At 36.5% G+C, this 23,760-nt stretch overlaps 4 protein-coding genes and 1 long non-coding RNA gene across 5 annotated transcripts; 3 read left to right on the top strand and 2 right to left on the bottom strand.

The window, feature by feature from the left end:
• The first annotated feature begins 357 nt into the window (after nucleotides 1–357).
• On the top strand, nucleotides 358–1,579 carry LOC119084194. The gene is made up of 2 exons (XM_037194071.1): nucleotides 358–477; nucleotides 533–1,579. Exons 1-2 carry the CDS (start codon nucleotides 373–375, stop codon nucleotides 1,574–1,576), a joined length of 1,149 nt encoding a protein of 382 aa, XP_037049966.1. The 5' UTR covers nucleotides 358–372; the 3' UTR covers nucleotides 1,577–1,579.
• Nucleotides 1,580–3,162: 1,583 nt separating this feature from the next.
• On the bottom strand, nucleotides 3,163–6,023 carry LOC119084193 (ornithine decarboxylase 1-like). Its single transcript, XM_037194070.1, has 7 exons — nucleotides 5,824–6,023; nucleotides 5,480–5,729; nucleotides 4,468–4,591; nucleotides 4,238–4,411; nucleotides 3,871–4,179; nucleotides 3,656–3,801; nucleotides 3,163–3,285 (listed from the first exon to the last, which is right to left on the bottom strand). The coding sequence occupies exons 1-7, from the start codon at nucleotides 6,008–6,010 to the stop codon at nucleotides 3,198–3,200; spliced, it is 1,278 nt and encodes a 425-aa protein (XP_037049965.1). The 5' UTR covers nucleotides 6,011–6,023; the 3' UTR covers nucleotides 3,163–3,197.
• LOC119084197 lies at nucleotides 5,881–23,127 on the top strand. Its single transcript, XR_005089020.1, has 3 exons — nucleotides 5,881–5,890; nucleotides 6,351–6,356; nucleotides 22,994–23,127. It is a non-coding gene; the product is annotated as an uncharacterized LOC119084197 (long non-coding RNA).
• LOC119084191 (D-alanine--D-alanine ligase-like) lies at nucleotides 6,800–8,542 on the bottom strand. Its single transcript, XM_037194066.1, has 2 exons — nucleotides 7,658–8,542; nucleotides 6,800–7,598 (listed from the first exon to the last, which is right to left on the bottom strand). The coding sequence occupies exons 1-2, from the start codon at nucleotides 8,516–8,518 to the stop codon at nucleotides 6,852–6,854; spliced, it is 1,608 nt and encodes a 535-aa protein (XP_037049961.1). The 5' UTR covers nucleotides 8,519–8,542; the 3' UTR covers nucleotides 6,800–6,851.
• On the top strand, nucleotides 10,987–12,640 carry LOC119084192 (vitellogenic carboxypeptidase-like). The gene is made up of 2 exons (XM_037194069.1): nucleotides 10,987–11,410; nucleotides 11,506–12,640. The coding sequence occupies exons 1-2, from the start codon at nucleotides 11,071–11,073 to the stop codon at nucleotides 12,585–12,587; spliced, it is 1,422 nt and encodes a 473-aa protein (XP_037049964.1). The 5' UTR covers nucleotides 10,987–11,070; the 3' UTR covers nucleotides 12,588–12,640.
• Nucleotides 23,128–23,760: the final 633 nt, after the last annotated feature.

Raw genomic sequence — 23,760 nt, 5'->3', positions numbered from 1 at the left:
AAATATTGTCATTTGAACCGAGAGATTTTAAACCGCCGCCTATTGCTTGTTCTTTTTTTACACAGGATTTTATAGTACTCCAATGGCAGCTCTTCTTTGACATAAAACACGACGAAACTAATCTGCGATTACGTTTGAAAGTACCGTTACTTGAAAATGATCTATCGAAACTCCATCAACGTTAAAATAGAGTCATAGAAATGAATAAAAAACGAAAAATGTAACGAAACTAAAGTAAGGCTACAATTGACAGCACACCAACGTACAGATATTCTATTCACCGGTAAAATATTTGAATTACTCGCGCACTTCCGTCGCAACATAGATTGATAGGACACCATTTTCAGTAGTACGTTGCCCTCCTCTGCCAAAATGAGAATAAAAGCAAAAACTAGTGCGCCATTAAAGCACAGTCGAATTGAGAACGTTTCAATAATGGACCTCAACAAATTATTCTTCGCGTTGGTGCTGTACATGGTATAGAAGGTAATTATTTCAATAAAATAATTTTTTCAATGGAAAATTTTTATAGACCAGCAGCGTGTATGGTGAAACTACAAAAGAAAATGTCAGCTTCAGTGTGGAAACAATTTGGCAAACCTATCGCATCGCAGCCAGTAGCTGTACATGTCAGTGTGAAGATGATTCGTGGAAAGAAGATATTCAAGCGTACTACGACGGATGTTATTCAGCTACCCGTGGATTCAGAGGAAATTCATACGAATTAGCAGACACCGTTGTGAAGTCACTAGAGGAATACCTGACGAAGGTAATCTATTTCACGAATTCCAATTCAACCGTTGTAACATCAAGCGCTACAGCGATCGCAAAATCGCTAAGTACATGCAAGGATCTGAATCAGTCCAGTTGGAAAATCATCGTTGAATTCGAAAAAGTTTTTCCGAAGATAGTCGAAGATTTTAATGGCATCACTAGAGCATTATCTGATCATATTGGTGATGACTTGGTATGTACCTTTACCAATGACATTAGCGATCTTGGTGCCACATTTTCAAAATATATGAGAGAGTTTCTCGAAAGCTGGAAACCGTTGGGTTGCAGACGAAGGGTAGAATTCGAAAGTGTGCTCAAGAAATTGCAAAAACTTATGAACACTGCGGCCTTGATTAACGAAACATTGCTAAACAAATGTGACAGTGAAGCTAGTCAGGACACACGTGAATCGGTCATGGTTCTGGATTTGCTGTGTTTCTATATGGCAGTTGTCGTACAAGGAATAAATAGTTGTGTTCTCGATGTGCAATACGACCGGAAATGTTACGTATCACCAGCTTTTAAATCCAGCTCGTTATCATTAGATTATGCGATCATAGGAATTGGTGAAGCTGTGAACGCCGTTGTTTTCCCACTTAAGGAGAGCCTTACAGCGCTACTAACCGTTTTCGTCGACATTACCATGGTCTTAAATACGGTGCTTAAGAGTGTTCTTGGATTAGTGGAAGGAGTAGGAATAACTGTCGGAGAAGTGGCCAAAAATTTATTGGGTGGCCTAAAACTCACGAAAACCATTACGAATGACCGGACTAACATCTTAAAGGGAGTACTGCGCAAGTAAACTGATAAGTTTAATCGTTATATTATTCGAAGTAGCAAAAAGAGATTTTCTTCATTGAAAGTCACCCAACAGACTAATTTCATCATCAATAACTTTACTCCGACTTTTTTTTGCAGCACCGAAAACTTAATTAGTCAGACATTTTATGAACAATTTTCTTAACTTTCTGTACGTTGGAGTAAAATAAAAAAAAATCTACAAATCTTCAGCTCGGGCAATTGTTTTTAAATGTTTTTAAAGGAGTCGGAGCTGATCTTTCTTAAGCCCGTGCGAATTTTTGTGATTCTAAAGTTTAGTAAATATTTTTGATGCGAATATTTGTAACAACAACAACAACAACAACTCGAAACCCTTCTTATAAGTCCGTGCGAATATTTCTGACAACACAAAATATTTGTGAGAAAGAGTGGATGCTTCTGACTGATGAACTGCTATTTCTTGACGAAGAAAAATTAGGAGAAGAGCAGGCACTTGTCCGAAATGTCCGAAATTTTACACATTTGTCCGAAATTGTCCGAAATGTCCGAAATTTTCTTCAAGATCTGACCGGATTTAAATATTGAAACTTATAAAAGACTCTACAAAAAAAAATCGCCTGCGGCGCGCTTAATACATTTTTCAATTATAATTTCCGTGTACCAATTCTTTGTCTTAAAATTTTTATCATGAGGCAGTAAATTAATTTTACGTACATACACTCACGGAATTTTCAAAACCGACACATTTTCTTCAGTATGACATAAGGGAACTATTGTGGAATTTTTTTAAGTTACGTGGAAGTAAATAGAAAGTTTACCTGCCTGTGGCGTATCGAACTTCGAAAAAGTAAAAATACGACTGATGTTTTGAAGGTCGACGTATTAGAAATCAAGCACTTTGAAGTGCGAACAATCGAACGTACTATTGTATAATTACTAAACCGGTGTATAGTATGGCGTTTTACTTTACGAGCGAGGGAAAGGGTTTTCACTAGTGAGAGAAAGGCTACATTAGTAAAGTAATATACATTTCTAAGCATTAGTACAAAATTTTTGGAATTGAAGTTGAGGGTCGTCTGCGGTAAAAAAGTATGTTGCTTGGAAGTTCAACTAGTCTTATATGAAGAAAGCCGTTCTAAAACTTTTTCTTTCTTTTTTAAACATTTTCAGCCAGGTTTCAGTTAACCCTCAAATTTAACAATACTTTTAGTAAAACATTTTTCAAGTCCTATATACCGGTTAATGATCAATTCATGTCACGTCAAAATATACTCCGAACAAATTATTGAGTTTAGAATTTGTCACCAAATTCTGCTGATATAAAGCGTTAAAATTTGGTGAAGGAATGATTTTAAATGTCTCACAGACTATTCCTATTGCGATTCTTTAGTGAAAACTGGAAAAAATTTGTCCGAAATATTTTCAAGAAATGTCCGAAATTTTATACAAATTGTCCGAAATGTCCGAATTTCGGACAGGGCAAAATTTAGTGGGAGGCCTGGAGAAGAGTTAGGGAATGACTTCACGGTCATGGATGATTTGAGATCTATCTGCGACGGAACCGTTTTTGTGGACAATATTTGATTGAAACATCAGGCATTTTTCTGTATCAAACAATGAAGAGTTCTTTTATTTTCGGTAAATTAGGCCCTGCCAGCTGATTTTTTGCCACAGCTGCCGATTTTTATTTGGCTCTTCCATCTGTTGAGTACTTCAATGTTTATTTCGTCCCTGAAGTCGACAAGCAAATAGATTCATTTCAGTGTTTCTATGTATGGTTTGGCCAGGGTATGTGGAGAGGTAATGTCAAATATAACTGAATCAGATGTGCAGTGGCACGAAAGTTCGATACAAACGCCCTCACTTCTTTTCATTAAAAACAAAAAATTTGGTCGTTACACAGCACTACTCTAGCATGATCACTGAATTGGCTCTTGTCAAATTTGGATGATTTAGTCATCAGCCTCTGAATATTTTCTATGCGCATGCTAGAAGCAGTGCTGTGGTCGTTAGCATCAAACTTCGAACTAATGGCCGAGCGTCTGATTGGCATTACCTTCCCACATATATCTACCTTGTGTTTGGCTATCAAGACACTTACAAATGCTTACGTTCGATAAAATATTCAACATTTGGCAACGCAAAACCATTAAAGTTGGTTGCCATTGGCAATGTGTAAGCGCCCATATTCTCAAATATGATAAAATCATCGATATCAAGACGAGGCATTGAAATGTTTTCACACACCTAAAATACACAACGTTTTTCCAATGGATTGGTTTTCTGTGGGTGTGTGTGTACGTGTAGTGTAGTTACCCGATCGAGTGCATCACATGTGGGGCCCCAGATTGTACTTCTGAACATCTTTTCATTGTCACCCTTCAAAGTGAGCGGATAAATGGCTTTGTGATCGGTCAAATTACAATTGAAAGATCCATAAACGCCATCGTTAACATAATACATCATGCTGTCGAGTTGTCCATTTTGACGAATTTCACGTATCGAATGTACTTGGCAAGCAAGCGTATATGCTGATGCTACGTAAAATCGACCCGGCTCGGCGATAAACGTTACGTTTGACGATGCAAAGTGTAAATCGAGACTATCATTGATAATGGTTGCAATCTGCGAATTAGGAATAATTGTTTGTTAAAGCAGCGATTTGTTCTGCAAATAGTTTTACCAATTTGATATTAGTATTATTATCACCGGGAAAACCACCACCAATATCCAAAATATTGAAATGAAATCCTAGATTTTCAGCAAAATCAAATAGCTTGCGTGAAGCATGAATTGCCTTTGAATAAGCGGGTGGATCCTGGCAACCAGAACCCACGTGAAAACTAATCCCAACAATCTAGTAAGAAAAAAAAATCATTTGCAAGCAAATCGTTTCTATGTTTCCATAAATACGTTCAAATCCATTGATTTGGCTAATTCAATTAGGTGTTCAGCTTCTGTGTCTGGACAACAGCCATATTTATCACCAAGTGGGCTCAAAGATACCTTTGCATCGCATCGAATGCGTAGTAGCAAACTGTAACGAAAATGTATTACAGACAGATCACTCTCCTGTTATGATTAGAGCAAGAATACCCACAAATTATAACTCGCCTTGAATATTTTCATATGAATTTTGAACCTCAAGGCAAGTTAAAATAGCTGGGCTGAATTATATTTCCTTCTCTTTCGTCATAACAGTCGTAACAGTCATAACAGTGTTAAAAGAGAGTCGAAATTTTGACATATCACCTATCGAGATCAGTTGAATAACTGGTTTTTTCCCCTTTTTACATACAAATTTTGACATATCACCCATCACCCAGTGGCGGATTAAGGAATCCAGCGCCCTGGGCATTTGTTGTCGTGAAGTGAGTAGGTGATTGCAGCGCCCCATGCATTCATTGTTATGTAGGGAGGAATGTATCACGAGCGGAGCGAGCGAGAAAATTTTGAGATTTCCTACTTTCGAACCTTTGTATTTCTCATTCTTCAGCGCCCCAAATTTCCAGCGCCCTGGGCAATGTCCCGATTTGCCCATAGGTTACCCGCCACTGTGTATACAGTGTTAAAAGAGAGTGGACATACCGAGATCAGTGAAATTGACCGTTTTTTCCGATGTTTTTATGCTCTTTTAACACTGTATAGAGTTTTAAGAGCGATATATGACTAGTTAACTTCAACTGATCTACCGAGCGAAGCGTAATTTTCGTAAAATGACACATTTTCTGTCATTTCTTCGCTTCGTTGCAAGTATACAGTAACTGCTTAAGGTGGGCTCAGAGTCGTCCGTTTTCATTCCGTTTTGCCTCCGTGTACGTGACAGTTGTCATATCAAACAGTGCTCTATTGTATTAAATGCCAACTTTCATGTACACGGAGGAAAAATGGACACAAAACGGAATGACTGTGAATTCAGACTTACTTTGCTTTGGGATAATGTGCACGGATTTTCTGTAACTCAGAATCACTGTCAACTGTCATAACAGTAACATTCATCGCAGCCGCAAATTTAAGATGAGCAATCGGCTTAGTTGGGCTCGCATAAATGATCGACTTGCCGTCTACGCCATAACTCATGACATTGGAAATCTCACCTCGTGATGCACAATCGAATCCGATACCCATAAGAGCCAATGTTTCAATAACAATTGGACTGTCGTTACATTTCACAGCTGTAATTGGAATCAAAAAATTGGAAGGTTCTGAGTAATTAGATTAAATTTGTATCTAAGTTGACCCTTCGAATTGAAACATCGATTAACTCACCATAATATGGAATAACTCTGGGCATGTACTGTTTCCAGATGCGATGTTTATTTAAGATATCGGAAATGTTGCAAATGTAGAAAGACTCATCGTACACCTGACCACGCAAAGATCGTTCTCGGATCACATTGATAGCATCCAATGGTTCATCGACGATGTGTACTTTGTCTGCATCAATGTGATTCATGGGTGCACGTGAACGGGGCAATTCGTTTAGGTGAAAATCCCTTAAAATATCAATTGTTCAATAAAGCAGAATAAATTTTGAATAATTAAATGGCAGGGTTGACATCTGGAACCTAGTAACGGTAACTATTTTCAAATTCACTTTCGCTTTTTTGGTTGACTTCACAATGCTCTCGAAGTTAATGGAATTGTTTACCTCAATTCCCCCCAACCGAATTACACCAAGAGCCAGAACAAAAGTACCTAACGATCAGACTAGTATTGCGTTTTTCTTAGACTTTGCGAAGAACGCATGAATTTAAGCGATTTTACTATTATCAGTCCAGTCCGCCAAGAGAGAGATTGTTGTAGTTTGGTCGGAGATTAGAGATTCTTTAGTCGGGCGAAAATCTGTGAGCTTACAGTTTTCATATGAGCAGGGTCGTCCTTCACAGGTCATTAAACTTTGGGAAGCTCGCGTAAATTTCCATTTTATTCTTTTGTATTCCACTTCTCCAATGGAATCCAAAAGAAGACAAAGCTACCTGCAACAGCTGAGTTTTTCGAAACTTTTTTGTCAGTGTATGGCGTGGCGAATTTTTATTGTGGAAAGAGGCAGGTTTCACGACCTTCCCAAAGTTTACAGTGGAAAATTAAAATCGGTCCGAAGCTTTTCCAACAGCTTTTCATGTGTTTTGTATGGTATCGAAAGCGTTGGAGAAGTTTACAAGTAGAAGTAGGATGATTCGGCTTCGCTCAAAATCTCTTCTGATGTATGGTCAAAGGGTTTTGTTAAGGATTGGTGGAAATAATTTTCTCATGTTTTCAAGCTGATTTATTGACGTATCATTGTCAGTATTATTTTAAACTCGCGTGCATCTTTCGTAACGAAAAACAAGCCCATAAATATCGGTTCCAATTCTAGGCGATGTCCAAAGTAATGCTCGTTTGCTGTAGACCAAATTCCATCCCTTTGGTATGGAGTAATTGTTCACTGTATCCGCATGATTGAATAACATAACGTTGTATTTCACGGCACAATCTGTTCTAAACTCGTCGCTCATTTCATCAATAATCAAAGTGAGTGAATCTGTCGCCAAGAAGAACAGTCGGACGAACAAATTTACGAAACTTTTTTGATCAATAAACGCTAGAGCACCGGCACTTACAATATGATTGAAGGACCTTGCCTTCAATTCTACCACAACATTTTCCATGTACCCTAAGTGAAGTTCTTCATAATTATCGATCAATTTAGCCATCTCGGGCGACAAATCAATTCCAGTCAATTTAGCATCATATTTTTTCTTGATTATTTTTCCCACCAAGCCCGTTCCACATCCCAAATCCAAAACAGTTCCACCATAATCAAATGTATCGGTTAGACATTCCCAAATCGCAAACAGATTTTTCCCTTTGACTTCAATAGCGGCGTCATAATTGCTTGCTGTCACACCGTTGTATTCTTTGAGAATCGCATCAAAACGTCTCTTGGACGAAATGATCGTTTCAATCAAATTTTCGTGTCCTCCAGGAAATGTTGATTCGATAACGAAATCGTCCCCACTCCTATTACCAAGCTCCGCAAAAAATGCTGGACAAGGGTTAATCTAAAGAATGGAGATGAGATTTAGAATCAATCACCGCACAGCCAACATTATTGTTTTACCTCCAATACGTACACCTCCGATCCTTTGACACGAAAATCTACTCTTGCGTAACCGCTTCCCAGTACACCCAATTCTTCGTAAGCTTTAATGGCCGTTTCCTCAATTTTTTCTTTCATTTCTGTATTTCCATCGAACAATTTGTGGATGATATCACCGCGCTCAATTCCAACGAACTTGGCATCAAAATCTAAAAACTTTTTTGTCGGTGGCCAATCTTCCGGAAAAACAAAAATCGTTGGGTGCAATGCTACTACTCCGTTTTTTGTTTCCAAAATAACTACAGCAACCTCGTCGCCCTCAACAAATTCCTCGATTAAAATTTCGTAATTTACGTTGATTTTGGACTTCAATAGTTTAACTTGCTGTTCCAGTGCCACGACATTATGACAAACGGAATCCTCCGTCATGTGCTCACTTCCGCATCCTACCGATGGTTTCACAATCAATGGAAACGTTAGATGGCCTAACTCCAAGTGAGCTAAGGACTCGTCGTCCCCTTTAACTACAATTCCCTTTGGTGTTTTAATATTGGCAGACGCCATAGCTTCTTTGTAATCCAATTTTGTTAAAGATAAAAATTTTGATGATGTCCCAATCATCGACACATTCTTCGTCTCCAAATACTTGATTTCGTTTACACCGGCAATGTCCTCATTTACTGGTCCCCACAAAAAATGCCAAATTAAATCAAATCCTTCCTGCAATATTCGGTCGATTTCCTCTTTGGCATTGTTTTTGGCTATGATTCTCTGCTCATAGACATGTTTCTTGTCGTAGAGTCCTGGGTTCTGATACAACTCATAGTGTTCAAATGATGAACCGACTCCACCGTAAGACGATAACAGAACGCAAATCTTCATATTGCAGTGTGGCCTTTGATTTTACTGAAAAACAAATGAAATCGTAACGACATGGACTTAGACACATATAGACACGCTGTAAATGCGCTAAAGTAATCAACATGAAAATTGTAAAAATGCAGCCTCAAATCGCTTTCATTCACCCACCCGTGATATTAATTTTTATATGTTCTGTGTATTAAGACACGACAGAGTAAATACAGGCAGGAGCACTTGATTTGACTATGGACCTGAACTATCTAGTAGCCTTATATTTTGCCAAAAAAATTAAATCAATTTATGCCAGTGTTCATTTGAGTTCATTTTATACATTGTGTTATAGTTCCATTATTTGACATCCGAGAAATGAATCGCTCCAGCCTGGATTTACTCTGTCGTCGTCAAAATATACATTATGCATCAGCTTTCTGTAAAAATGAACAAGGAGTATTGCGAACGAAAAAACCAAACTAAGAATCGATAGAAAAATGCTGATAGTAAATCCTACACGAATTGCCTACTGTTTGGCGATACTTATTTTGTAGTCATGTGGAATACACACCATAGCAAACAAATACTATCATTGGCGACCCTTAACCGTTAAGGCTTAAGAGGCACCGGCACTTTGCTGAAAAGCCTACATTAGGGCTATTTTTAAATACTGGATTTTAGTTTACTTTTGATGATATCTTTCCACCAGAATCCTTTTTCAAAAATTTACGCCCGCTATTCCGACCACGAATGTGTTAGCTTTCAACAGAAAATAGATTTGGTTGCAGCAGTTTGACCAGCTATGAGAACAATGAGCACTTTCTGAAATTTTCTTTAAACTGCTCACTTTTCTCATAGCTGGCCAAACGACTACAAGCAAAACTAATTTTGATTTAAAGCTAACACATTCGTGGTCGGAATTGCGGTCGTACATTTTTAAAAAGGTTTCTGATGAAAAGATATCATCAAAAATGAAATACGAGGCACACAAATGTAGGCTACAATTTTAGCTAAGTACCGGTGCCTCTTAACGATACAATTAACGAGAAATCTAGAAACGTTCTCACATCGATGGAAAAATTTCGCAAGCGTTTCCGATAAGCCCAACTAAAGGCTTTCAAATACCATCAGTACCAAAAAGGCGTCAATCAACGCTCTTCAAGCATGAGTGATACTCTAAATAGGGTACTGAAACTGAACGGTGTATACAAAATAGTACTCCATTTGGCAGCTGTCATTAATAGCTCTTTTGCTTGAAGTGCGTTGCGTCGATTTTAAAAGTTAGAGCAAAAATTTTAATGTTTGTGGTGTGGATGTAACCTAACTCCGAGAAACTCAAAATATGATTCAAATTTTCGTGAAATATTGAGTTTTCTTGGACTGAGGTTACATCACCATAAACAATTAAATTCTTACTGAAAGTTAACACATTTTAACACTAAACGATGGTCGTACTTTGATTACCTAAATCGATAAGGATGGGCACTACGGTAAAGTTAATCTTTGAAAGGATTAACACTAAACGAAATAGTTTATCAGTCTGCCCTAGTTAAGAAGGATTTTTTTTTGACTGAAATTCCTGAACATTTTTAATTTCCATCAAAATGTTCGAATAAATCAACGTCATAAATATATAACGCACGTGTCTACAGTTAGATGCAGCAAAATTATTTGGGTGGTATTTTTCCAAAGTAAATTTGTTCAGAATGAACAGCTTAACACACTACACTAAATTTGCCTCTGGGGACCTGCGCTTATTAAAATTTTGATGAAGCTTTCGACTTAACTCTTTAATTTTCTTTAAAAGTGACAAATTCGCGAAGAGTCTTTAGTGAGTGCAATGCACTTCAAGCATGAGTGGTACTTTAAATAGGGTACTGAAACTGGAGAGTGTATCGAACAAATTTTGGTACTGTAAAAAAATTAGGACACTTTTTTCATACAAAGTAGTACTCTAATCGACAGCTGTTGTTAATAGAACTTTTGCTTGAAGTGCGTTGATGAGTGTCATTGCATAAGAGGCTTGAGGTTCCAGCGTCAATTAGAAAATAAAAGATGTATTTGATCATAAATCCGAATGTGACACAACACCAAGAAATAGGAAAGCGTCCAGTACCGGGTTGCTATTTCATTTCATTGAGTTTCATGCCTTTACACAAGCTCCCGGACTATTTTCAACATGTAAAATTTATCTTTTTCATCGAACCGATAAATGGTAAAGTAAAAATAGAAAAGGAAAAGGCAAATTCGAACAGTTGCAATTAATGTTAAAATATTTCGCCAAAGATATCGTGCGATGACTGATTTCAATAATCAATAAATGCTAACCATGTCTTCGCTATCAAAGCAAAATCGGAGTGTCAGTTACCTAGGCACTTATTGTAATTATATTTTAATGAATGAAAATTTTCTTTTATCAATTTGGTTGTACATCATCAGATGGTGATTATCTTAAAAAAATTTCCTATAAAAACGGCACTTTTTTCTTGGAATATCATTCATTTGAATTTCTTGTTCTTTAAAGAACAATCGCTTACTGGACAGATTGAGTTGCCATTTACTGAAAGTGTTTGAACTTGACAATGAATAAATTCAAAGTTCTAATAGTTCTGTTCGTGGCAATAGTTGCTGCTAAATGTTCGTCGGAAAGTGATTCTTCGTCATCAGAAGACAATGTCTTCGGGAATGAAAATGTAAACTCAAGAACTCCATTGTTCTTATCCCGATACATTCAGAGAGGAAAAATTGCTGAAGGACGGTTTTTAGCAGAAGTTAGACAACCGGAACTGTTGAAGAAGAAAATTAAAAGCTATTCCGGCTATTTTACTGTTGACGAACGGTTTGATTCCAATATGTTCTTCTGGTTCTTCCCTGCGAAAAACAACCAAAAGAACGCTCCACTAATTTTATGGTTGCAAGGAGGTAGGTCAATTGCGCACACTAAACGAACATTAAATGTTCTGTTGTTGCATTGTCTTTACTGACTTTAACATTTACAACTTTCGCCCATTAAATAGGTCCTGGTGCTTCGTCGTTATACGGACTGTTCATGGAAAACGGACCAATCTATGTCAATAAGGACAACACTCTCTCTGAACGAGAGTACCCATGGAATGAAAATCTTAATTTACTGTACATCGACAATCCAGTGGGCGCTGGCTTCAGCTTCACAAACAGTTCGGATGGATATTTAACGAATCAAGTGGATGTTGGAAAAAATTTGTTCTCCACCGTCAGTCAATTTCTCCAATTGTTCCCGGAGCTAAGAAAGAACGAGTTTTACATCTCCGGAGAGTCCTACGCCGGAAAGTACGTACCATCTTTAGCTTATACGATTTATTTGAACAGAAATAGCCAAAATCCCAACGATCGCATCAATCTGAAAGGCTTCGCGATAGGCAACGGGGTCACGGATCCCATTAATCAAATTGCTTTCGGTGAATTATTCCACAATTTGGGCTTCATTGACGCAAATGCACTGCAAATATTCAATCAATATGAAAGTAATGCGTTCGCACTCATCGAACAAGAACAATATGCAGCTGCTCTTTACTACACATTTTCTCTGATTAACACGCGAACTTGTTTGTTCAACAACTTGACTGGATTCACATCGCCCTACAACTTTTTGATACCTGATGGTTACGATGAGACAATTCATATAGTAAGCAACTATTTGGTCAACTCATCTATCTCAAAGTATCTGAATGTCGGTGACAGAACTTTCGTGGCTTTTGACGAGAACAACCCCGTGTTGGGTAATTTGGCGAACGATATTTTGGCTTCGGTAGCACCATGGTTAGAAGTTCTCATTGACAATTACAAAGTGCACATCTACAGTGGAATGTTAGACTTACTCTGTGGTCCTAAGGGAATCGAAAGTTATTTGCTAAAACTGCTTTTCAATGGGTCTGATGAGTTTAGGACGGTTCCAACTACGCAATGGCTGGTGGACGGTGAAATTGCCGGATACAGAAGGGAAGTGGGAAATTTCACTTACAGCGTTGTACGTCTAGCAGGACACATGGTTCCACATGACCAACCTAAATGGGCTTTTGACCTAATATCAAAATTAACCGGCACAGGTAAAAAATTGTAATGTTTCAGGCTGATTTGACAATAAAGAGATGTTTAAATGACAGCAAAAATAAATGCACGTTTTAATGGACGGTAACGACTCAACGAAAATATTCCGAATTTCGTCATATTACATTCTGTAGATAATGCTGAGAATACCTTCGGCTTGCATATATATATAACTATACCCCTGACGTGAAACTGACAAAACTCAAAAGCTTGATTTAATCATAAATGTCATGGACGCGCGTTAGCATAGCGCCCGTGACGCAAGTCCTATTACTAGAAAAATAAAAAAAATGTCGTAGATTGCGGAACCATACATGGGTAATTCCAGCTAATTTGAGACTTTTCGAAATATTTTCACCAAATGAAAACCGATTTCAGTAAACGTTTTTTTCCTTGAAAGCTGTTGACCAGTCGCGTCGCGTCGTTTACGCCACATATTAGGCCGGTGGCCGAAAATCTTGGAGAGATACCACCATAAAAATTTATGCTTGTTTTTAGCAAATTATTGAAAATTCTAGTTTATTCCACGAAACTTGAACCAATTTAACTGAACTTTTTTTTTCTTTTTTGCTGAAAGCTATTGACAAGACTTGTAGTTTGACACCATCATTGGCATAACGTCTCGGGGAAGTATGACCAAAAAGTGTTTGTTTGTATTCGACTTTCCAAGATATTTTCAAAAAATCTCAAATGATTTCTGTAAACTTGTTTCCCTGTAGAAACGAACGTTATAATTCCGCAATTGCACGTGCTCACGGAAGTTTCCATTCAAATGTAACAGCGTGTTTTATGTGTGTGTGTCAGAAGAATTAATTTTTTTTCAGCTAGTGATCTTGAAGTTTTTCTTTGAATTTTTTCTTTGAACCTTCTGTTGAAGGTTTTTGAGATTTGTGCTTTCGAGAGATTTTTGAAATTTTTTTGAATTTTTCTGATTTGAGTTTCTTGTGTTTAGCTATGATTTTCGGGTAGTACTTAAATGTTCTTCTAGTCCGTTGCTAAAGCGTAACGTAAAAAAAAAACCCGGCGATGCCCTTACGTCGGTTGTATGATGAAAAAGTGTTTTGATGAATTTGGGTTATTTTCGACATGAGTGTTCTGAGGTTGGTTCCTAAACCTAAATTTTGGGATGAGAGATGATTTCTCCGGCACTTCCTAACTTCCATTGGATTTTTCGATGGATTTAAGTTATTTTCGATAAAAGTCAGGTGTTCCAGGGTTGGTTCCTAAATTTTGGGATGATTCCTCTGGCACTTCCTTCGGATTTCTCGATGGATTTGGGTTATGTTCGATATAAGTGAGGTGTTCCAAGGTTGGTTCCTAAATTTTGGGATGACAGATGATTCCTCTGGCACTTCCTAACTTCCATCGGATTTTTCGATGGATTTGGGATTTTGGTTATCTTCGAAATAAGTGAGGTGTTCCAGGGTTGGTTCCTAAATTTTGGGATGACAGATGATTCTTCTGGCACTTCCTTCGGATTTTTCGACGAATTTTGGTTATTTTCGATATAAGTGACGTGTTACAAGGTTGATTCCTAAATTTTGGAATGAGAGACGATTTCTCTGGCACTTCCTAACTTCCATTGGATTTTTCGATGGATTTGGGATTTTAGTTATCTTCGAAATAAGTGAGGTGTTCCAGGGTTGGTTCCTAAATTTTGGAATGACAGATGATTCTTCTGGCACTTCCTTCGGATTTTTCGACGAATTTTGGTTATTTTCGATATAAGTGACGTGTTACAAGGTTGGTTCCTAAATTTTGGAATGAGAGACGATTTCTCTGGCACTTCCTAACTTCCATTGGATTTTTTGATGGATTTGGGTTATTTTCGATATAAGCGAGATGTTCAAAGGTTGGTTCCTAACTTTGGAGATGAGAAATGATTCCTCTGGCACTTCCTAACTCCCAACGGATTTTTCGATGTAAGTGAAGTGTTCGGAGTTCTAAGATTAGTTCCTAAATTTTTAATTGCAGATTCGGATAGAGTATCATCTGTAACGTCGAAAAAACACTTTTATGAAAAAAGTAAAAGAAAATCAAACCAAACTTCCAAAAGAACAGATATCGGTCAAAAACACTCAAAGATTAAAAGTGACGCAAGTCCCTGTGCATACTTCCAAAACAACTGACATCACTGTAGGTGACGCATTCTGCACTTGTAGGCAAAAATTGTCAAAGCGAAAATTAGGCCAAAAAAATTCTTGAAGAAAAATTTTACCAAAAAATTTTTTGCGTCACAAGTGGCAAGTGTTGAGGAAAGTATACTGTTAAGAGTATCGCCAAATCTTCAGGTGATTTTTTTAACTTTGGGAACAAGCGGTCTCTGATTTTAATGAGTGAGCTCGTTCGATTCGTCTTTCAATTCTGGGAAACACGTATCTTTCACTTTTTCTGAAAAATAAAAATTCTGTGAAAAGCGTTCAAAAGTGAAGACATATCAAAGGGTACCGAAAACAGTTTTTCGACAATAATTCAAGAAAAAATTATTTTAAATTGTTGTAATGTTGTACGAATATCGGTCTTGGAAAGACCTACAGGTAGAGTATACGCACCGCTTGATGCTAGTAGATCCACGAGAGTTATGACTAAAAATATAGTGAATGTTCGGAGAGTCCGCCTTCTCTGCAGCTTCGATGTTGCACGGAACTGAATATGGGATGTTGTAGCTGGCCTCACCCACTATCGTCCCACATATAAATGAACCCAGTATTTTTGTGCTGTAAGCCTAGAGAAGTCTGCCAAAATGTAGATTTTTTCATTCTTTCGGCAATCATTTTTTATCGTCTACTATTCTTTTACCTTATTAATAGGAAAATGCTTCGCTATGTCGCGAATATATGTCGCTAAAACAGATCCAATGTTAGTAATATCAAGAGAGAAATTATTAAATTTTTCTCGGAGGATTTTAGTCAAATAAAATGTTAGCGTATAGCAAATCACCTCAGGACTCCGGAACAGTAATTTAATTTTCATTCGGACCAATATTTGCTACGTGACAGGAGTTTGGAAAACCGTTTGCTCCCACTTGATCATATCGTTTTTCCAAAAGGATAAATCTGCATTTTGGCACCGACTTTTTTTTCCAAGACTTCTGTAGGCTTGCAGCACAATAGTACTGGGTTCATTTATATGTGGAACGATAGTGGGTGAGGCCAGCTACAACACCTCATATTCAGTTCCGTGGAACATCGAAGCTGCAGAGAAGGCGGACTCCTCGAACGTTAACTATATTTTTAGTCATAACTCTCGTGGACCAAGCGGTTCATAAACTCTACCTGTAGGTCTTTCCAATGCCGACATTCGTACAACATTACACAATTTAAAATAATTTTTTCTTGAATTATTGTCGAAAAACTGTTTTCGGTACCCTCTGACATGTCATGACATGTCTTCACTTTTGAATGCTTTTCACAGAAAACATTTTTTTTTTAGAAAAAGTGAAAGATTGCCTAGAATTCAAAGACGAATCCAACGAGCTATCACTCATTAAAATCGAAACCGCTTGTTCTCCAATCACCTGAAGATTTGGCGATATCACTCTTAAGAAAATTGTTAAAATTGGGAAAAATACGTCCTTAAAAAAATATACAAATGAAAAATAGCCGAATCATCTGCCAATTTGTGACGCAAAATTTTGTTGGTAAAATTTTTCTTTTAGAATTTTTTTGGTCTAATTTTTGCTTTGACAATTTTTGCGTAGAATTTGATACAATTTGTGAGAAATATGGTTTTCTAATATAATTCAATACAATTAAATGAGGTCATTTTCTAGCGAATCGTAAAAAATTGTAAAAAACAATGAGTAACTTACAACATTGAAAAGAAAATTTAATTTTTTACTTTTCAGTTGACGAGTGATTTAACACGGTAATGAACAGACTCAAATTAAATTGTTTAACTGGTGATGTTACCATTTATGTCCCCATTTGTTATCACGTATAAAACTCTTCCACCCGCAGTAACTAAACAGGGCTTACAAGTTTGCCAGTACATTGCGAATTCGAATACAAAAGGTATGTGAAACCACCTATACATTGCCCAGTATATAAATCGTCAGTTAGGAGAACTTTTACTTTCAGACGCGACTTTGAGCAGTTTTAGGAAGTAAAGAGATAATACAAAGAAAAGTATAAATTGACTTTGTATTTATTTTCTATATCATGGACCGATATTTTCATGGCTTTCTCTTGCGTGCACGCCTCATACGCCTCGCACGGGTCTCATTTTCTTTTTCTTTTTTTATGTACACGACATTGAGTCACGAAAGTGTAATATGTCATGTCACGTTTTTGCACCGTTACAATGACAAATGTTCTGAAAGAACAGGTTGAGACCGTAGACAAACTATATAATAATTCGTATAAGGTTTAGACACATCTGTGCTTATCACGAAGGTAGTAGAACTAGTGGCGCAAGTAAGGACTCTTCCAAGGTGAAATGAAATGTCAAACCGTCACTGACTGTCGAAATATCAAATAAAACAACAGTGCAACGTTTGAATTTATCTTTTCAACGTTTTCTTGGGGAAAATCAAAATTAATTTAACTAATTCACAGGTTAAAGCACAAAAAAAACAGAATTGGTTGACAGTTGCACAAGTAGAATACAAAGATAATGAATAAAAGATATGTCATGCACCAAGGGTGTGTTCATCGAAAGGCTACCCTCGCATTTGATATTATGCATTTAACTGACATTTTTATAAAGCTAACCTCTAAAAAAATAAAATATCATACAAATTTTTCAAAGTATGAGGTTAGCTTTGTGAAAATGACAACTAATTTGACATATCAAATGCACATGACACACGGTGGGGCTGAACGAACTTTAAATAAACATGTCGACTTCCATCTTGGTTCTTTTCATAGCTGAGTTAGGGGAGGCGTGTACTATCCAACGGCGCATGTTGCAGGTGCAACCGCTGAGCCGTTTCTGAGAACTAGGAATATCGTCGCCTGGCTCCGCGGAAGTTGCTCGACCAGTGTTTGAAACTGGAATCGGTAGAGGGACAAATTCTAAGAACAACCATGTAAAAATTATTGCTCTCGGTCATTTGGTCGCAGAGCAATAGAAGCTGAAAGTCGAAAATTCCACCTCTTCAAGGAGTGATGCCTCCTCGACGAAGTTCCCGATCCAGCACTTTAATAGCGTTTCTAGACAAGGTTAATGTGCTCTTTCGAATAGCAATAAAATTTTTTGAAAGTGGTCTGTTTTGGTACATTTTCAGAAAAGCCACTTTTTTGCTACCCTCAGTGAACTTTGGCTGGTTCTATACCTTGCCGGTTAAAATATTTCAACACAACATACCTTCTTAAAGTTAGCCTGAATTCCTACCTTTCCAATGATACCAAATATGCCATATATGATTCTCAGCAAGAACTGTTTATGATAAAGATTTTGCATCGAGGTCGGGCTACTGGCAAATTTAGGGTCATTGAAAACGAAATTTCTATTTTTATGTTTGTTATGGCAAAATAAGCAGATATAAAACAATGGATAACTCACATAAGTCGATAAGACATAACTCAAAGACATAAATTTGTAATATTTGTAAATTTCGTTTTCAATGACCCTAAATTTGCTAGTAGCCCGACCTCGATGCAAAATCTTTATCATAAATAGTTCTTGCTGAGAATCATACATGGCATATTCGGTATCATTGGAAAGCTGAGACGTCAGGACTAACTTTAACAAGGTATATTGTGTTGAAGCCAAAGTTCACCGAGGGTAGCAAAAAAGTGACTTTTCTGAAAATGTACCAAAACAGACCACTTTCAAAAAAAATTTATTGCCATTCGAAAGAGCACATTAACCTTGTCTAGAAACGCTATTAAAGTGCTGGATCGGGAACTTCGTCGAGGAGGCATCACTCCTTGAAGAGGTGGAATTTTCGACTTTCAGCTTCTATTGCTCTGCGACCAAATGACCGAGAGCAATAATTTTTACATGGTTGTTCTTAGAATTTGTCCCTCTACCGATTCCAGTTTCAAACACTGGTCCAGCAACTTCCGCGGAGCCAGGCGACGATATTCCTAGTTCTCAGAAACGGCTCAGCGGTTGCACCTGCAACATGTGCCGTTGGATAGTACACGCCTCCCCTAACTCAGCTATGAAAAGAACCAAGATGGAAGTCGACATGTTTATTTAAAGTTCGTTCAGCCCCACCGTGGACAATGATCCAATAGATATAAATTGAATGAGAGGGAAGCAGGACATAATTATTCTATTAGCTTTGAAAGTGCTGTGGGTCGTGTGGAACACTAAAAACTCTTAAACCACCCAGGGCCTATTTTTCAAAAATGCCATTTCTAAAATTTCTAAAATTTCTAAAATTTCTAAAATTTGAGAAATTCTGAATGTAAAACGTCAATTTCAATGATTTTTTATTGTCAAATTAGATAAATTTGCATACTTTATTACTTTGTCATCCTGAAATTCACTATTTTTTTTGTAAACACTTATAAAAACACTTTTAAAAACGAGTCTTCAAACTTTTTTCGGAATTGACTTGAAAAACGAGGCTGTTCTTCATTATTGATTTTTAAATCTGGACCACTCGTTAGGGACCATTCTAATAGTGCACATTCTATTTATACGGAGCCCTTAACTAGTGCTTAAAAATTGAAAGTTTTGTAATTATGGTCGATTTGTAAAAGATTTTTTATTTCATTTTGTAGAATCGAACAAATTTGAATTGACCGATTTTCAGTCGAAACTTCACCGGAATCGTTTTGCGCAAGAGATGAGAACACCAATGTCTTAGCAACAAGATTTTATGTACTCCAGCATGAAAAAGTTCAGTAGGGTATCACTATTCTAGATAAAAATTACTTCCATTTGAAAATGTGGACTATTGGGTTAATTTTTTTCCTTTCCCTTTCCCTATGTGGAAATCAACTTTCGCATGGGGTAGGTAGTAAATCAGAATAAATTGGAAGCTGCTACGTACTTCATTAACCCGGAAACTACTTTGTGATACTCGCAAACTCATTTGTGGCTTTTTGAGCAACTTGCGTCGGTAACTGTTTTTCGACAAGTGTAAATGTATAGATCACTAAAATGACCGCTGGCGTGACGATCGACGGTTCGGTTTTGTGTGCAAACTAATGACAACCAACTTTGCTTCTAAGGGAATTCCCCGTATTTAGTTCATTTGCATTCATTTCAAAGAATTGGACGCACTCACTTATTCATTACTATGTGAAATTGTGAAGTTGGTTTCGATTAGTTTGCACACTTTTCCCCACCATTCCTCACGTTTCCGTCATCAGTTTCACCAAACGAAGAGATCTATACATCGTCATCACGGATATAAAGACTCTACATTTGTCAAAAAGAGAGTTACGGGAACAAGTTGCTCAAAAACACACTTGAGAGTTTGCTTTATCACAAAATTGTTACCTCAGTATCCAGAGTATACTATACTATGCAGATATTTGAGAAAATTTTCTGTCGGAGAAATATTTGTACTCTACAGAACTCTGTATTATGCGGGCGATTAGATTTATACTTGAATTAATTTGATAGGTAAATTGCTTAAAAGTATGAATCACTTCTTAAAATGGAGCTTAACACCCAGACTTGTGGCATTTTTAACCGAACTTACATACAATATAATTTCGTAAGTGGATACTTCAAAAATTTAATTTCTCGAAATATTGTAAGGAATAAAACTGGAGATTCTAAAAATAATTCACATATCCGAATCTAACTGACGATGTTTATCCCAAATACAAAGCCATCACTTCTAACTATCCTATATCCTATTAACTCATATAATTTGAACCACGCTAGTCAAAATAGCCATTCGGAAAGATGCACGTATGCTATTTTACTGACAAATGTCGTCAGGTAATGAATCATTTCCCAGGGGTGCAAGGGAGTAATAGTATATTACTTCCGAGGTTCCAAGTTGTGTATTTGATAAGTGGGGTGTTACAGCCCGACCCAAAGGGGTAAGTACAATGCTTTACGTGATTAGGCAATGTAAATGAAAATGAAACATGCCGTAACACGTAAAATATTTATTTTTTAAATTAAGTCATGTTGCATGTAAGCGTCCTGTAAGCACATTTTCACAATGAAGTAAAGTGTACTTTACCGCGTCACTCTACAAAAATCGAAAATTTGATGAAATTCAAAAAAACACGACGAAATTTCACAAAACTTGACAAAATTTCATTAAATTCGATAATTTGACGAAAATCGAAAATTTGACGAAATTCGAGAATTTGACAAAAATCAAAAATTTGACGAAAATCGAAAATTTGGTGAAAATCAGCTACACCTTAAGTGACCAAATTTTTCCAGCTGCCCAACATACCCCGAAAGTGACCAAATTTTTCCAGCCCAACATACACAGAAAGTTACCAAATTTTTCCAACTGCTCGCCATGAAAACCATAATTTCAAAAACTTTGAATTTTGACATTTCAACCAAATTACAACCAACTTCACAACAATCATAACAACACCGAGGGGTGAGTCACTTCCATTTAATCCATTAAATCCATTATTTCAAAAAAAATTTTTTTTTTGTTTTACCGAAATAATTAGGCCACCCACCTAAAAAATTTGTAAACTAATTACGAAAATTAGATTCGCACAATCCCCAGGGCGTTTAAGTACTCGTGAGGCATAGAATTTTTTTTTTGTAAAAATGGTGTTAAGTTTATTTAATCCATTTAATCCATTTTACACCAAAAACTTCTAAAAGTGGAATTTTATGCTTTTTAACGTTCTAGTATGACTTGTAGTACGTGGTTCGATCAAAATGAACCATTTTTAAGACTTTTAAAGTATTTGGTAAAATGAGCTTTTTTCCTATTTAATCAATTTAATCCAATTTTTATTCCATTTAATCCATTAAATCCATTTAATCCATTAAATCCATTTAATACCATTTAATCCATTTAATACCATTTAATCCATTTAATCTAAAAGTGACTCACCCCTCGAACAACATTATCATCACAAAATGGCTGTATATTTTTTAATGAGAGAAATTGTTCAGAAAATTAATTAATTAATTACACGAACGAAACTTTAGCTCTATTGGCCTGACTAAGGTTCCTACAAAGTTTCATGGAGATTGGCTGCGGATTTTTCGAGATAGCCCGTCGATAGATAAATAGACAGATAGATAGATAGAAACATTACAGAGTAAGTTGAAAGATTTTGATTGTTTGGAAAAAATCAATTGGGTGTATTTAGTATGGTATGGGACCAATTTCAAAACGATGTATCTCCGGTAATTTTAAACATACATAGTTGAGTTATAGCTCGTTTTGTTCATATTTAACGCGAGAATAGGATGGTAAAGGTTTTGTGGTGATAAATACCAAAAGGTAGAAACTGAAATGTTCGGCTATACATAGTTGACGCGCCTCAAAAAAAAATCTTCGTTCTTTTTTTGGGGATTAGACTGAGTCAAGTCCTCTGCTATCGCTCCGGACATGATAGCACTGCCTTCGAGTCGAAAACCATTACCCGTTTGAACAAAGATATTAAAAAAATAAAAAGGATCAACCTAACTTATAACACATTATTAACAGTTTCATTTTGCCACGTATTTTTGTTACTTTTTTTTAAATATTATTATGTAACGATACTCACAAGAAGAAAAAAAAACTCGTATAATACCTAAGTATGGTGTATTTGTCTTAAGCGTGTTAAAGACTTACAGACTCCAGACCGATTAATGTTTTCTACTTTATATATTTTATTTTTACAAGCTAAACCAGAAGCTTATGCCGAACTAGCAACAGCTAAACATACATACCTTGAGTTGATCATCGTGCGCACATAACTCGTATGACTAAAGTAAACTCATTGTTTAGAATACGTGTTGAAAATAAATAAACAAGGCAGAATAGGTGGTTGAGTTCGAAAGTCGAAAAGGCAATAAATTCAAATGTTTAGCACTTTTTCAAAAATATAGTTAAAAATAATTAAAAAAAAGTCAGATTGTCAGTTGAGTTAAAACCAAGGTTCTGAAAGAACAGGTTAAGACACTTCTGAGTCTGAGTCCACGAAGGCGATGACGCACAAATTTTGACAAATAGATGCTTTTTATTGAACAGACTCATTACAGATTGTTTGGAACAGATCGAACAGATCAAGTCCGAGTAACTGTAAATCCACGGCAGAGTAAAAGTAAACCTGGCAGAAGCGGTTCATTATTGAAACGTCAAATGAGGGACCTAATGCACTGTATGAAAATGAACTCAAATGAACACTGACATGAGTTGAAAAATTTAATTCGCAAAAAACATAGGGCTACTAGGTTATTCAGGTCCCTAGTCAAACAAGCGCCTGGGTTACTTTTACTGTGCCGTGGTAAATCCGAACACTGACAGCTGCACCGTCATCAATAGAGAACCCTAACCTCAACTCGGTGAAAAAAATTGAAATAATTGAGATGCCGTTTAATTTTATGTTTTTTCCGGATCTACAAAAACGTTTAATTTAATAGATTTCCAATGTATAAAAGGTGAAATTTTGATTGTTTCTTGTATGGTGTAAGTGTTTAAGCTCATTATTTTACAAGAAAACCATGAAAACCATTAAAACATTTGTTTCTATTTTCAAACATGAGCAAAGTGTCTGCTCATTTTCACTGTACATACGTTGAGGTTAGGGTTCTCTGTGGATGATTTTTGAAATTTCGAAGAACCTTGGACTTGATCTATGTCAACTTGATAAAAACTATTTTTTTTTCTTAAAGTTGACATTTCAAACAAGCTGTAATCGCCCAAAACCACTTACAGTGGAGACCACTTACAAAAGAACTGATATTGGTGTAGGCGACGCTTACAGATTCGACACGCAAAAATCAACAAAAATTTTACCCGATTAAATAATTATGATAATAAGAATCTGTGGTGGTATGCTTTTAGCGCTATGTGGTATTGTATTTGTGAATGGATTCCTAATTTTAGATTATGATGGGACTGTATTTAGTCGATCACTACAACCCAATTTTTCTAGTTACCCAACATGTAAACCATAATATTCACAAACTTTGTATTTTGAAATTTCGACCAAATTACAACCAACTTCACACCTATCATCAAAACACTAAATAGCCTCAATACAAACAACACACACTCTACGGATAATTTTGATTGATTTTTGCAAGTGGTTCCAGGTGGTTCCGAGTGGTTACCGTGGTCCAATCGAAAAGTA

Source organism: Bradysia coprophila, unplaced genomic scaffold (assembly GCF_014529535.1).
Source record: "Bradysia coprophila strain Holo2 unplaced genomic scaffold, BU_Bcop_v1 contig_732, whole genome shotgun sequence".
Taxonomy (NCBI): domain Eukaryota; kingdom Metazoa; phylum Arthropoda; class Insecta; order Diptera; family Sciaridae; genus Bradysia; species Bradysia coprophila.
This window is presented reverse-complemented; position numbering and strand designations above follow the sequence as displayed.